Source organism: Condylura cristata, unplaced genomic scaffold (assembly GCF_000260355.1).
Source record: "Condylura cristata isolate star-nosed mole 26May11 unplaced genomic scaffold, ConCri1.0 scaffold00035, whole genome shotgun sequence".
NCBI lineage: Eukaryota > Metazoa > Chordata > Mammalia > Eulipotyphla > Talpidae > Condylura > Condylura cristata.
In genome coordinates this window covers 6,798,537-6,812,505 of record NW_004567136.1, presented here as the reverse complement: position 1 = coordinate 6,812,505, position 13,969 = coordinate 6,798,537, and the positions used below count along the sequence as shown (strand labels likewise).

Below are 13,969 nucleotides of genomic sequence, written 5' to 3'. Positions count from 1 at the left end.
CCCTTGATGCTCAGGGGCATCTGCCAGGGCAGGAGGCGGGCGGTGACACGGGCACTATCTGCCCCTTGATGCTCAGGGGCATCTGCCAGGGCAGGAGGCGGGCGGTGACACGGGCACTATCTGCCGCTTGATGCTCAGGGGCATCTGCCAGGGCAGGGGGCGGGCGGTGACACGGGCGCTGTCTGCCCTTGATGCTCAGGGGGGTGAGTGATGCTGGAGCCGGGGAGAGGACGAGAGCAGTTGCTGAGGGGTGGGGGGGGCCCAAAGCCTACGGCCTTCCCTCCTCGCATCTCCCCCTCGGTGCGGGGGCGGAAAGGGTCAGCGTGTGGGCAGAGGCCTCAGATGTTCACGGTCAAAAGGAGACGCAGGCAGCTCTGACGCAGGCAGCAGGCAGCACGGAGGTCCGTCGGGCTTGGGGTCAGGTGTTGGCGACGAGACCAGTCCGAGTGCCTGGGGCTTTCCGGCACGTTCTGAGGCCCAGGCTGCAGGAGAGGCAACACTTGGTTTCAAACAGGATTTTGCCAGGAGAGAGAAAGGTGACCGGGCCTGAGCGTGCGTTCAAGGGAGGGGAGGGGGGCAAGATGGACCGTGGGGCCTCAGTGAGGCCCTCACGTGCGTGTGGGCAGCGTGGGGTGCTGAGCTCTTAAGCCGGGGTCTGAGGCTTACGTGAGAGTTGCGTTAAATTATGAGACCCACAGTTGGGGCCACAGAAATGCGTGGCCAGTGTGTGGGGTCCGTGGGTAGGAAAAGACACAGAAGGAGGTAGGCTGGAATTTTAATCCTGTATCTTGAGGGGTGACTCTGCTAGGGAGGGGCTCCCCCAGTTATGGTTCGGCCAGTGAGTGGCTGGCGGGGGGCACTGCTTCCTGTGTCCCCCCTTCAAACTAGAGATCATTTTTTGGACGCTCAGAGGCCACAAGTAAAGCCTCCTCTGTCCCCTGGGTTGGCCTTTGCCTGGAAGTTCAAGCATCACAGGCCGAGAACCTGCTGCAGCCAGAATCGTGAAGGGGCTCGAGCCTCCCCGGATGGCTGGACGAGGCCAAGACTGTGGTCCTCTTCCAAGGCCCCTCTGGGCCGGGCGGGATGCGGGCGGCAGCCCTGGCCCTGAGCGCTGACGGAGACGGTTGTGCCCGCAGGAACTACACGGTGGTGAACACGGAGAAGGGCCTGCTGGAGGTGCAGCACATGAGCTGTGCAGGGATGAAGCTGAGCTGCCAGCTCAAGATCCAGAGCTCTCTGTGGACAGCTACCGAGGTACCGCGCCTGGCGGGCGGGGAGGCAGGCAGTGCTGACGCAGCCCCCGGGGACGGCCGCTGGGTACACGGCCTTGCCAGGTGACCCAGCACACCCGGGAGACCCCAGGGCGGTGCCAGCGGCCCTGGGCCCGGGTGGCATCACCGGCCCTGTCCCTGGCTGGTGACGGGGGTGTTTCCGGTGAGAGAGGGAGTGGGTGCAGAGCCCCAGCAGCAGGAGAACCCCGCCAGGGTCCCCGCAGTGCTGCACAGCAGGCCTGGAGGCCCGCTGCAGGCCACGCTGCTGCCGTCTGAGAACCCTGCGGAGACTGACCAGCCACCGTGGGGGCCCAGGGGTGGCATAAGTTGCTAAACCTTCCAGGCGGCAGTTTGGAAGAAGGACCCACATAGGCAAGAGAAACCTCAGAACTATTCAGACTAGGTAAACCTCAGTGGATGTCAGTTTTAAGAATCCGGCCTGAGGAGATGACCAGGACACGCTCCCGCAGCCTCACAGATGGGTTCCAGGATGCTCACGGTGAGCCTGGCTGGCTCCCCCCGGGCCCACTGGGACAGGACCTCAGCGAGGGGTCCCAGACAGCGAGACCCCGCTTTTGTGGGGTACACAGAGGCACACAAACACTCAGAATATGGGGCATCCTGCCCCGAACCCCAGTAATGCTTCTCTCTGCGTCACGCATTAGGAGTGATTGTGTTTCTCTTTTAGACTGTTCTGTGGAGTCAGTTTCCCCTAGGAAGCCTCCGTCGGCACTTTCTAAGGCCCAGGGAGCCCCGTGCCTGCCTGGCGCCCCCTGGGAGCAGAGGCACGGGGCTCCGGTCTCACTGCCTCCCCCTCCGTAGGACCAGAAGATCTACATCTACAACCTCAAGGGCATGTGTCCCTTAAACGCACCCCACCAGGCCTTGGACACCCCAGCTGTGGTCACCTGCTTCCTGGCAGTGCCGGTTATAAAAAAGGTGAGGGAAGCTAGGGAGGTGTGCGAGCGTCTGACCCCCTCCCCGTTTCGTGGGATGCGCCCCCCTCGGTGGGACACCCAGTCCCAGCCCCAGCCTTGGGAAGACCGGACACCCAGGCCATCTAGTGTCTTTGGGGTTTTCCAGAACCCACCTGACCAGCAAAAGAAGGGGTGAGCGGCGGCCACAGTCCACGGCGGGTGAGGTGCTTTCCCGGGGCAGACACTGCAGGGAGCTGGGGTGTGCCCCGTCCCCACGAGAGAGCGAGCGGCATGGCCTGACGGCCTGGCCGCTCAGTCGCCACCGTGCAGGGACCCCCGGGTGGTCTCCCCCAGAGAGCTCACTGTGGGTCCCGGACCGCAGGCCCTGACCTGTGCCCCGGCAGGCCAGGCTGCCACTGGGGGCCGGTGAGGCTCCCCACTGTAACGGCTCCCCTCGCCCCACCTAGCGCACCTCCCGGGGGTGCCGAGCGAAGCAGCCGCACCTCACACACCTCTTCAGACTGCAGCTGAGCCGTCTGACAGGGTCCACCTACACTGGTTTTTCTGTTCAGTAGAAAAAATAATGTGTTGGTTGTCAGTGGGCATGTTCCGGTTGCCGTGTTCTCCCTTCAGCAATGTCCTCTTCCTTGTGATTTTTTTTTTAAGATTTATTTATTTATCCATACAGAACTGGGGTACAGGCCAGAGGCTCAGGGGTGGTGAGAGGCTTCACCAGAGACAGAGCGGGGAGCAGAACAGGCTGTCTGACAAGTACACTGCTGAGGGGAGCAGCGGGCGGGTCAGGAGAGGTCTGCAGCGCCATGTGGTCACCTCCGGGGCAGGCGGGAATCGAACTCATGTGAAAGCGGCTTTAGATTCTCAGTGCTGTGCTTTAACCGCTGCGCCACCAGGGAGGGCCCCCTCTTCCTTGTGATTTTATGAGTAGCGTTGGCTTTAGTTACAAGAATAAAGCACCTAACAGGCATAATCAGCTAGTGGGTGTCTGTGTGTTTGTTACCAGTAGCTGCTGGCCCCCGCAAGCTACGAGGTGAGCCGTGGTGGGGGATTCCCAGAGAATCCGCGCCCGCAGCCCCCTACTGTTCTAGGGTCACCTGTGCCTCCGTTCTGTTCTCCAGACCGAGGGTCACGGCCCTGCTCTGAGAAGTGCCCCCAGCCCACCCCTTGGTGGCCTTCGGGTGACCTGGCTCTGGGTCCGGGCACTGCGCCCGTCCCGCACCATCCTCACTGGAGTGGCCCTGCGGAACGGTGTGGGCTATCACCACCCAGCGCCCGCTTCTGTCTGTACAGTGGGTAAAGGTGCTCTTCTGGCCCTCCCTGGTGGCGCAGCGGGGGAGGACACAGCCCTGCAAGCGGGCTGCAGCCGCCTCGGTGCGAGTTCGATCCCCAGCCCCGGAGGTGACCACATGCCTCAGCAGCCCCCTCCTGACCCGCCCGCTGCTCCCCTCAGCAGTGGACTTCATCAGTCTGCCTGTCCTGCTCCCCACTCTGGTGAGTCCTCTCACCGCCCCTGCACCTCTGGCCTATACCCCAGTTCTATATGCAGAAATAAAATTTGTTTTTAAAGTGCTCTTCTGAGACACTTCCCATGCCTGCTTGCAGCGGGGAGCCCATGTGACTCTTTGGGGCCTGAGCTGCACCCCATTCTGGGGATGCACCCAGAAATGCCCACTGGCACCCCTGCCTGCCTGTCTAGGAGCCTCGCTCCTTCCTGGTGGGTGCAAGAAGGTGAGCTGTGTGGGACTGCCTCTCACACCGCCTGTCTTTCTTGTGCGAGGGCCCTGCGGGTGCCCTGCGTGACTGTGAGCGCTGGTACCTCCTCCTGACAGTGGAAAGTGTATACACCCTTGTCCCCGCCCTGCTACAGTTTTGCTTATTTTTTTTTTTTTAAGATTTATTTATTTGTGCATACAGAACTGAGGTGCAGGCCAGAGGCTCAGGGGTGGTGAGAGGCACCAGAGACAGAGTGGGGAGCAGAACAGGCAGATCGACGAAGTCCACTGCTGAGGGGAGCAGCGGGCAGGTCAGGAGAGGTCTGCCGCACCATGTGGTCACCTCCGGGGCAGGCGGGAATCGAACTCATGCGGAAGCGGCTTTAGCTTCTCAGTGCTGTGCTTTAACCCGCTGCGCCACCGGGGAGGGCCTTTGCTTATTTTTTTTAGGGGAGATGAGGGCAGTATGAGATCAACCCTAGAGCTTTAGGACCGTGGCCCCCTGGGCAAGGCTGGGTGGCTCAGGGCCGGCCTGCTGAGCCAGGGCACCACCGCCCGCACACGGGGATAAAGCCAGCTCTGTGCGCGGCCTCGCTGCCAGGCGCCTGCCCATGGAGGCCGGAGGCCGGTGCCGGGCTGCCCTGTGCGGTGGGCCGTAGACCCCAGCACTCCTGCACGCGCTCATCCCCCCGTCTGGAAGTGGGGCTCACTGCCTGGCTGGGCCCTCGAGCTCCAGGTGGACATTCGCCCCTGTTCGGCCTGGCCCCCTTCTCTCCTAAAACCCTAGCAGTGCCTTTCAGTCAGCGTGCTGGGGACTGAGTGGCCTCGCCATTGACTAGAAGCCGGCTCTTGTTTCCTTGGACAACCCGAGCGCCCGAGTTGCGCTCCACACAAGGGGGCTTTCTGCTGCTCACTCTCGCTGGCACACAGCCTGCAGCCCTCTCTGTCCTGCCTCCGGCTTTGTTCTCCTGAGATCCTCGCTGCAGCCTCCCCTGCTCAACCCACTCCGGTGAATAGACTGCAAACCGCCATGTTGCCAGCACCCTCACATGCTGGGGGGCCTGTGGTGGGGCCCACGTCGGACAGGGCCCCTGCAGCTTTGGCTTCTGCCTTGGCCCTGGTAGCTATAGAATAGCACCTGCTTCACTGTGGGCATGGGGGCCCCCAAGGACCCATCAAGTCTGCAGGACCACAGGCATCTCAGGTGGCAGGTGTGAACACAGCAGCCCAGAATGCCTCCACGGGAGGGTTCCAGTGGAAGCGAGTTTTCCAGAATCAGTTCAGCAGGGGGCATGCATGGTCGACGGAGCAGAAAGCAGGGCGGTGAGGCCCAGTGCTCCCCCGGGGGGGCAGTGATGGGCGTGAAGAACGAGGGGCCCTGCTTTCCCAGCACCCCACCAGTGGGCAGAGCAGGCAGGAGGCAGTGAGGAGACCACTATCACCTCAACAAGCTGAGTTCCCTGGAGGGGGCCTCGTCCTATGGTGTGGGAAAAGGGGTGCCGGCTCCGAGAAGCCAGCCTGAAGCAAACCCAAAGTGGGGCCCTGCGGGGCCGGGTGACCCCCGACTCTTGCTGGGGTGCCCTGGCCATGCTCTTGTTGACGCTTCCCTCTCCTGCTCCCAGCAGGCAGCCCATGTGACTCTTGGGACGTGAGCCGCACCCCGTTTTGGGGAGTGACCCAGAAAAGCCCATGGCACCCCTGCCTGTCGGGAGCCTCCCTCCTGCTGGGTGTGGCGGGACGGGACGTGCGCGCTGAGTTCTGTGCCCGCCTGTCTTTCGGCCACGTGCACGGCCGTCGCGCGTCACACACCCCTGTCCTCTCCGCAGAACTCCTACCTGGTCCTGGCAGGCCTGGCTGACGGGCTGGTGGCGGTGTTTCCCGTGGTGCGGGGCGCCCCGGAAGACAGCTGCTCCTACCTGTGCTCGCACACGGCCAACAGGTCCAAGTTCAGCATCACAGACGAAGACGCGCGGCAGAACCCTTACCCCGTGAAGGCCATGGAGGTGGTCAACAGCGGGTCCGAGGTCTGGTACAGCAACGGGCCGGGCCTGCTGGTCATCGACTGTGCGGCCCTGGAGATCAGCAGGCGGCTGGAGCCGTACTCGGCCCCTTCGGTGGTGACGTCAGTCGTGTGCAGCTCAGAGAGCAGCGGGGAGGAGGTTGTCTGGTGCCTGGACGACAGGGCCAACTCCCTGGTGATGTACCATTCGACCACCTACCAGCTGTGCGCCCGCTACTTCTGCGGGGACCCCAGCCCCCTCAGGGACATGTTCCCAGTGCGCCCTGCGGGCCCGGAGCCCCTGGGCAGCCGTCTGGTTGACCGGAAGGAGCCTGAGGGGGACTCCATCGCGGACGTGAGCATCATGTACAGCGAGGAGCTGGGCACGCAGATCCTGACGCACCAGGACTCGCTGACGGACTACTGTTCCATGTCTTCCTACTCCTCGTCCCCGTCCCGCCGGGGGCCCCTGTCTCCCGCCAGCCTCCCCTGCTCCCCAACCAGCGCTTCCAGTGTGCCTTTCTCCACCGACGGCGAGGACTCGGACCGGCTGCCAGAGCCCACCACGGGCTCCAACAGGTCTGAGCACGACCTGACCCCCGTGGATGGAGAGGCCTTCAGCCAGCACCTGCAGGCCGTGAAGCTCCTCGCCGTGAAGGACCTCATCTGGGTCCCCAGGTGGGCTTTCTGGCAGTGGGGTGCCCCACGTGCGTGCTCTCTGCTCTGGCTTTGGGGGCAGGGCGAGGGCCCAGCCGGGCTGCGCTCCTTCTGGGGCTGGCGCCATCACTTAGCAAATCTGGAAGGGGGCGCTGGGGCTTATCCACCTGCCCGAGAGAGCTTCGGGCTGCACAAAGGAGCACCATGGCCCACCGGTCAGGTTTCCCACTGGGCAGGTGCTTCTGGGCCACGAAGGTGCCCTTCCGGTAATTCAATCTGCCCCCCCGAAACTGCACGTTTGTTGCCGAGCTTTTCTGCTCACAGGCTCCATTTTCCCTCCCGGTTCTGATTTCCTAGGCGCGGTGGAGATGTTATCGTCATCGGCCTGGAGAAAGATGCGGGCGCCCAGCGGGGCCGAGTCATCGCCGTCCTCAAAGCCCGAGAGCTGACCTCGTGTGGGTAAGACTGAGGGGGTGACTCCTTTAGGACCCGGGGTGCAGCATGGGGGGCCGAGGCCCCAGTGCCAGGTTCCTGCACAGCCGCCTCTCACCCTTCTGTTTTCCACAAGTAAATGTCACGTCCATTCTTGCTAGGAGCACCCCAGAAACTGTGGCCGCCTGGTTCTGGGGTACTCATGCCTGGGGCATGCCTCCAGAGTCCAGGCTCAGCTGCTACTAAAGTGGGTAGGCAGGTGATCACCCACCTTCCCCAGGCCCCCTACCTGCCCTGCAGTACCTGATGGGGCCACACAGCACCGAGCCCGGGACCAGCCATCGCTCCGTGTCCATCTGCTGAGGGCCCCGGCAGGAGCTGGGTCAGCTCCACTGAGGCTGTGCTGACCAGGGCAGCCTGGCCTGACACCACCTGCATGCCCAGCCAGCAGTGCCCCCTCCCTCCTCCTGAGCGCCAGGTGCTGAGAGCTGGGTACCCCAGAGCTGGGTAATGACCGACAACAGCTTCCCAGCGGCCCCTCCCTCGCCAGCCAGCACCAAGCCTTCTCAGCAAGTCACGGGGGCCAGTGACCGCTGCCTTGACAGTGGTTCTAGAAACAAGGTCCCGGTCGGCTGCTGAGTCACGGCTGCATTGGAAGGCGGCCATCTTGGGCCGATACAGTTCCCATGACCAGTCAGGCTTCTGGGGGCAGGCGGGTCGACAGAACCCAGACCTGTTGAACCCAGAGTGTCCACTGTCAGTGTCCCTCGGGGGGCCCCAGTTTCGCTTTCTTCCCCTATCCAGGCCCAAGCAGCAGCTGAGAGGAGCGCTAAACCTGAGTCCGAGACATGGGTTGCCTCGAGAAATACCCACTGAGGGCCCGAGGTCTACAAAGCCCTGGCAAGACCTCTGGACATTCCAGTTTATGTGCTGACCTCAGTGGCAGGCAGGGCACGCTGAGTGCTGAGCGAGGTGGTTCAGGCAGTGCTTGTTCAGAGGTGGGTGCACAGCCCGGAGGGGCCCCGGAGGAAACATATGTCTGCCGGGACCTGCAGACCCTCACACTTCCCAGAAAATGGACGTGAGGTTGGGCGGTGTCGGCCTGGCTCTCCCGCCTGGCATACGACCCTGTATTTCTTTCTTTTTTTTTTTTTTTTTTTTTTAAAGATTTATTTATTTGTGCATACAGAACTGGGGTATAGGTCAGAGGCTCAGGAGCGGTGAGAGGCTTCACCAGAGACAGAGCGGGGAACAGAACAGGCAGATTGACAAAGTACACTGCTGAGGGGAGCAGCGGGCCGGTCAGGAGAGGTCTGCCACGCCATGTGGTCTCCTCCGGGGCAGGCGGGAATCGAACTCATGCGGAAGTGGCTTTAGCTTCTCAGTGCTGTGCTTTAACCCGCTGCGCCACCAGGGAGGGCCCACGACCCTGTATTTCCTAAACATAGAAAGGCTAAAGAATCAGATGTGAGCCAAGGGCCAAGGGAATTGAGTTAAAGCTTAAGCTCCTAGTTCCTAGAATTTCCAGGACCCGTCAGGGGAGGCATGTTTTAGGCGGCACTGGCCCTGACCGTACGGGGGCTTCAAGGAGTCAGTCACTTTCAGACAATTCCGGGTGACCTCAGACCGAGCCCTGGGCCTCGTCTTCAGATACTCAAAGGCTTCCGTCCGCAGGCGCCCCCGGAGGAAGCGTCCAGAGGAAGCCAGACTGTGCCGCAGACACCCACCCCATCGGGCTGGCTCTGGCCCCCCAGGTGGGGGCCGGGTGGGTTGCTCAGCGCTCTTCTCTCTACAGGGTGCTCACAGACGCGGCTGTGGTAGCAAAGGACACAGTCGTGTGCGGCTTCGCGGATGAAAACGCCGAGTGGAACCTGGCCGTGTGGCGAGGCTGGGGCTCCAAGGAGTTTGATGTTTTCTACCGGTCCCACGAGGAGCTGGGCCGGCTGGAGGCTTGCCCGCGGAAGAGGAGGTAACTCCCGGGGAGCCGGGCCGGGACTCGACCCCGCCTGCAGCCCACAGTCCTCAGTGGGCCCTGAAGACCGGCCGGGGTTCTCCTCAGAACCGCTAGCTGCTAAGAAGCGCCGAGACGCCGTGGCCTCGCGGTGCTTTGCAGGGTGCCGCTACCCAGTTACCCCATCCCTCCGTGGCTAATTTTAAAGCCCAATCTGGGGGCTCCCTATGCCTCCTGCGCTGACTTCCAGGAGCAAGGTAGAGGGACCCCTTTCTGGATGGCTCACAAAGGGGGGGCTGGCTCTCCCCAATAAAGGGCCTGCCCATTTTGCACCCCAGGTCTGGGGTACAGTTACACTAGAGCCTCTGAGCTGAGGAGCAGTTGCAGGCAGGGAGGGGGAGGCCATGACCCCTGCCCCTTCCTTCGGTGCCCCCAGCTCTTGGTGCATTTCACAAGCTCCTGAGTCCCTGGGGTCCCCCTTGGGCAAGCTGAGATCAGATGTCTCCCGCTCCGCGCCCGGGAAAGTTTCTGCATGAGAAACCTCCAGAAGGACCCTCGGAGGAAGCATTGCCCAATCTGGGGGATGAATGAATGGGCTCTTTAAGCAGTGCTGGACAGCCAGGAGCTAGCTCAGAGCCGCCAGCATCCACTCGGCCTTTACATTCTTGTGCCGAACAAAGGAGAAACTCAATCAGCAGGACTTAGAAAGGGCCTTGTGTTTATAGCTTTTGTAAAATAAACTTGGATGCAGCTGGAGCACAAGCCCAGATTGTTTGCACATAATAATCTTGTTTATCACGGTCACAAATTAAGTAATAGCCCAGCAGTTAGGCCTCTGGTTGTGAAATCACCTCGTATGGGACTCCTACCACATTATGCATTTGCTGAACATCCACCACACACGTACAGCCGAGTATAAAAAAGTAAAATTGCTAACAGGCAATTCAAGGGTAGGATCGGGGAGCCAACTCTACACAACGCACACCCCGCGGGGACTGGAGGGACCTTCTGGGGCTGCGCAGCCCAGAACGGGAGTTGGAATGTAAGCTCATACTGGGGTTCAAGATGTTGACCTTTTTCTGAAATTAAATTATGAAAATCAAACATAGGGTCTGCTGGGGTGCGCGGCCAGATGGGAGACCCTCTATCTGAAAATAAATAGACTCAAGAATGAAGTTATGGCCTCTGTCAAGTGCTTGCCAAACAGCATAGGCCCAGCCCCGCCCTCGGGCCACTCACTGCCCCCGGGGAGTGGGGCCCCTCATGCCCACTGCTGCCCCTGGGCCGGCTGTGAGCAGAGATGGCAGCTGGCAGCCTCCCTGCTTCCCAGTCCTGGCCTGGTGCTGAGGCCTGGGGTGCTGCTGACTCATGCGTCCCACCCTGGTCCACCCGCTTCACCCCATTCTCTTCCCTGGTCCTTCAGCAGGGTTTTGAGGGCCACCTCTCCTTGCCCCAGAGCCCCACGGGTGCACCCCCGAGCGGCAGGTCACTCCAGGTGACCTACCGGAGGCAACTGTGCCAAGACTCGGGGCTCCCCACACTAACCCCCCCCGCCCCTGAGCAGAGCCCAAGTCTGGCCCCCGGCTGCTGTGAGGGGGATCATGTTCAGCAATGGCCCCACGGTCAAGGACCTCACACAGAAGTAAGAAGCCAGGCAGGAAGTGGCTCGTGACCTTGACCCAGTCAAAGTTAGAAATATAAATACAAAATTACCAGAAAGTCAAAAGACAGTCAATGGGGAAGTGGGGGAATTTTGCAATAAATAAGAGATAACTCACTTATCTTGTTTACAGTGTTTGTACCTCGTGAGGGGAAAACGGTAGAGGACACAGACACCAGTAGGGAGGAAGCCGCGCCCGGGTGCCGCTCACCGCCCTCACATTAGCACGGGTGGAGACGTGAGGGCACCAGATGGGGACCGGCACGTGCAAAGGTCCTGTGGTCGGGGAGGGATGGTTGAGAGACTGGTGTGGCGGGGACTCTGAGGACGGGAAGCAGCCAGCAAGGCCTCGGTCTCCATCAAAACCACAGGCAGTTTTAAGCAGCATTATTTGAGGATCTAATTGTACTTAAAAACACTTTAATTGGGCCTCCCTGGTAGCCTAGGGCTTAAGTCCCAGCGCTGTCAACAATATGGCCATGGCCTGAGTTCGATCCCCGGCCAGGGAGCTGACCCACAGGGCTGCTCCCTCAGCAGTGTACCTCAGTAGATATATATGCCTCTCCCACTCCCCTCTCTGCCTGCCTGATGTATCCTCTCACCTCCCGCACCTCTGGTCTGTCCCCCAGTTTTTGTATGCATAAATAAAAAACTTTAACTGCTGAATGGATGACAGAGTAAAGGGGAGGTGATCTGCGTCGGGGTCACCCCTTAGAGGGCATTTTGGGCATTGAACATTGCAGCTCCCCGGAGGTACTTGATTCTGATAAATCTGTGACTCAAAGCACCTCGGGGACAGTGTCCTTTTGCCCTGCTATTCCAAGGTCAAAAAACATTTGAGGAGCCCCAAAAGAGGTGTGGCGACCCAGACGCCCCCCAGGACCCAGGAAAGCCTGCCCCTGAGGACCTGCATGGTCAGGGTGCCTGTTCGTGGCTGCAGTGGGTGCTAGAAGTTGGCTATGAGAGTCACTCAGGAGCTTTCTCACCACAAAAAAGGGGAACAGTGTGGGCCGAAGGGTGCGCTCATCTTGGCCTGTCAGCATCTCTGTGCCCACATGCATGGAAGCTCCGCGCTGCACCCTCGGCTGCAGGCTTGTTGGCTTGGTTTGTCAATCTCACTTCAACAAAGCGAAAAAGAATATGTGCAGGGGCCAGGCGCACTGCGCATGTCCGGGAAGGGCTTCACGCCGCTGGGGAGCGTGACCTTCCCTCCCAGCACGGCCGACCCTCCTGAGGGTCCCAAGCAGCTCCACGAGGCACCTTTCCTGCGCAAGGGCAAGGACAGGTGTCACTGTGTGCCGAGCAGGGCCCAGGCGGCATCCCGCCAGCCCCAGGGGACCCCCTCTCCCGGAGCAGCCAGGCCCGGTCAAGAGCAAAGCTCTCCCAGCCAGCAGCAGCAGAGGAGGGAGCAATGAGTGGGGTCAGGTGCAGGTGTGGGGTGGAAGCTTCTGCAGAGGATGTTGTAGGAAGAGCTAGAAAACACCTCCCTGGTGGCGCAGCGGGTTAAAGCACTGCACTGAGAAGCTAAAGCCACTGCAGTGCGAGTTCAGTCCCCACCCCGGAGGTGGCCACATGGCACAGCAGACCTCCCCTGACCCCCGCTCGCCGCTCCCCTCAGCAGTGTACTTTGTCCATCTGCCTGTTCTGCTCCCCGCTCTGTCTCTGGTGAAGCCTCTTACCACCCCTGCGCCTCTGGCTTGTACCCCAGTTCTGTACACACAAATAAATAAATCTTTTAAAAAAGCCCAATATCTAGGGCTTTCACCCCACACCATCTTAGAGCTGCAGTGTGACTATTGCCCAATGGAAGGGTGGAGACAGAGCCCCAAGTTCAAACCCCACCCCAGCCAGTTGTCCTGAAAGGTCCAGAGCAGGTCTATCAGCCTCTTAAGTCCTGTCTCCTTACTGAGAGGTTGAGAAAATAATGCCAGTGAGACTTGGCAATGGCTGCCGGCACAGGATGAGATCAAAGGGAAAGTCTCCGTGCTGTGGTCGCCCTCCGGCCTGTGTGTGTGTGTGAGTGTGGGCCCAGGGCGGTGCCGGGCTCTCAGAGGCTGGGCCCACACAGGCTTAGAGCAGCAGATCAGAAGGGCGTTCACAGACCACATCCCCACTTCGGCCCCCGGCATCGGACCGGCTTCTGGAGCGACACCTCTTGGGTGACATCACCAGACCATGTCACCCACAGGCACACACTAGCCTTCTCTCCCCCTGATGAGGTCAGGGCCCGGGGCTGCGGTGGTCACATCGGGGAAGCCTGCCCTGAGGTGTACCTGGCTCGCGCTCCTCTTCAGCCCTGTGCTCGTTGTCCCAGGCACAGGGGCGGAGCAGAGGGGCTGGCGTGCCCCAGACAGCAGAGTTCAGGTGGCTCAGTGCTGTGCCAGCCACACGCCAAATTGCAGCCAACAGCCCTCCCTCCTCACCCTGCCCCGAGGTCAGCGGCTGCCCCGAGGACCTGCATAGTGGAAGTGAGATGGATGGTGGAGCCAGAAAGGGGAGGTAAGGGGGGAAACAAGGTCAGGATGCAGATACTCCCTAGGCACCCCAGAAAAGTTGAGCCCTTTGTGGTCCCTTTCTAAAAGCCAGTCCACACAGCCATCATCAGCCCTTGCTGGGAGAGTGGTGCCTTTGGCTATAGCCAGGGCTGGGCCCTGACTCTCCCGCACCACGGTGGCCAGCTGAGGGCCCTCGGAAAGTCCATGCTGTGCCCCAAGTGAAAACTTTCCCTGCCTGAGTGCAAGGGGCCCTGCAGCCTCTCCACCCTGCTTCTTGGGTCCTCCAGGAGAAGTTCTCGGGCCCGCCACCAGGGGGCGCCCCACTCCGAGAGGCCCGGCCCCTTCCCTCCAGCCCATCTGTCTGCCTGGCCGGGCCTGGCCCTGCTTGGACAAGGCCACCTGAGAGATGGATGCCCCTGGGCTCCTGGCCCTCTGGAAGAGTTTGTGGGCTTGATGAGTTTACTTTACCAAGTACCCCCAAGTACGCTTCCATCCAGGGAGGGAGGAACACTTGTGGCCGCCTGTGGATGTATGTAAATACACCGCCAGAGCCACTGGGCAGGCAGAGGCCTGGGGAGTGCTGGCGAGCGGGCGCAGGGCAGGCAGGGCCGATCCTCGTGGGACTTTCTGATGACAATTTGACTTTGTGTGTGTGTGACAGTTATTTCTAAGATGGCAACTTAACTTTTCTGTGTATGCTCTAAACTTGTGAAGCGTTTTCAGGGGGCTGGGGGACATTGTGTGTGGTGTGTTTGGTGTGTGTGGTGCATGAAGTATATGTGTGTACGTGTGTGGTGTGTATGCGGTGTGAGTGTGGGGTGTGTGTGTGTGTGGTACATGGGGTATATATATATGTA

At 60.8% G+C, this 13,969-nt stretch overlaps 1 protein-coding gene across 2 annotated transcripts in view; it reads left to right on the top strand.

Moving 5' to 3' along the window:
• The window catches only part of LRRK1 (leucine-rich repeat kinase 1), a 102,010-nt gene extending 90,862 nt beyond the window's left edge, over positions 1–11,148 (top strand). Inside the window, exons 31-36 of one of the 2 annotated variants that reach the window (XM_012732750.1) lie at positions 1,137–1,254; positions 2,094–2,210; positions 5,745–6,595; positions 6,932–7,033; positions 8,802–8,975; positions 10,751–11,148. In XM_012732750.1, coding sequence (XP_012588204.1) covers positions 1,137–1,254; positions 2,094–2,210; positions 5,745–6,595; positions 6,932–7,033; positions 8,802–8,975; positions 10,751–10,766 — 1,378 coding nt within the window. In that variant the 3' untranslated portion in view covers positions 10,767–11,148. Of the gene's footprint in view, positions 1–1,136; positions 1,255–2,093; positions 2,211–5,744; positions 6,596–6,931; positions 7,034–8,801 lie in introns of both variants that reach the window. The other variant, XM_012732751.1, reaches the window with a different exon arrangement.
• The last annotated feature ends 2,821 nt before the right edge of the window (positions 11,149–13,969 follow it).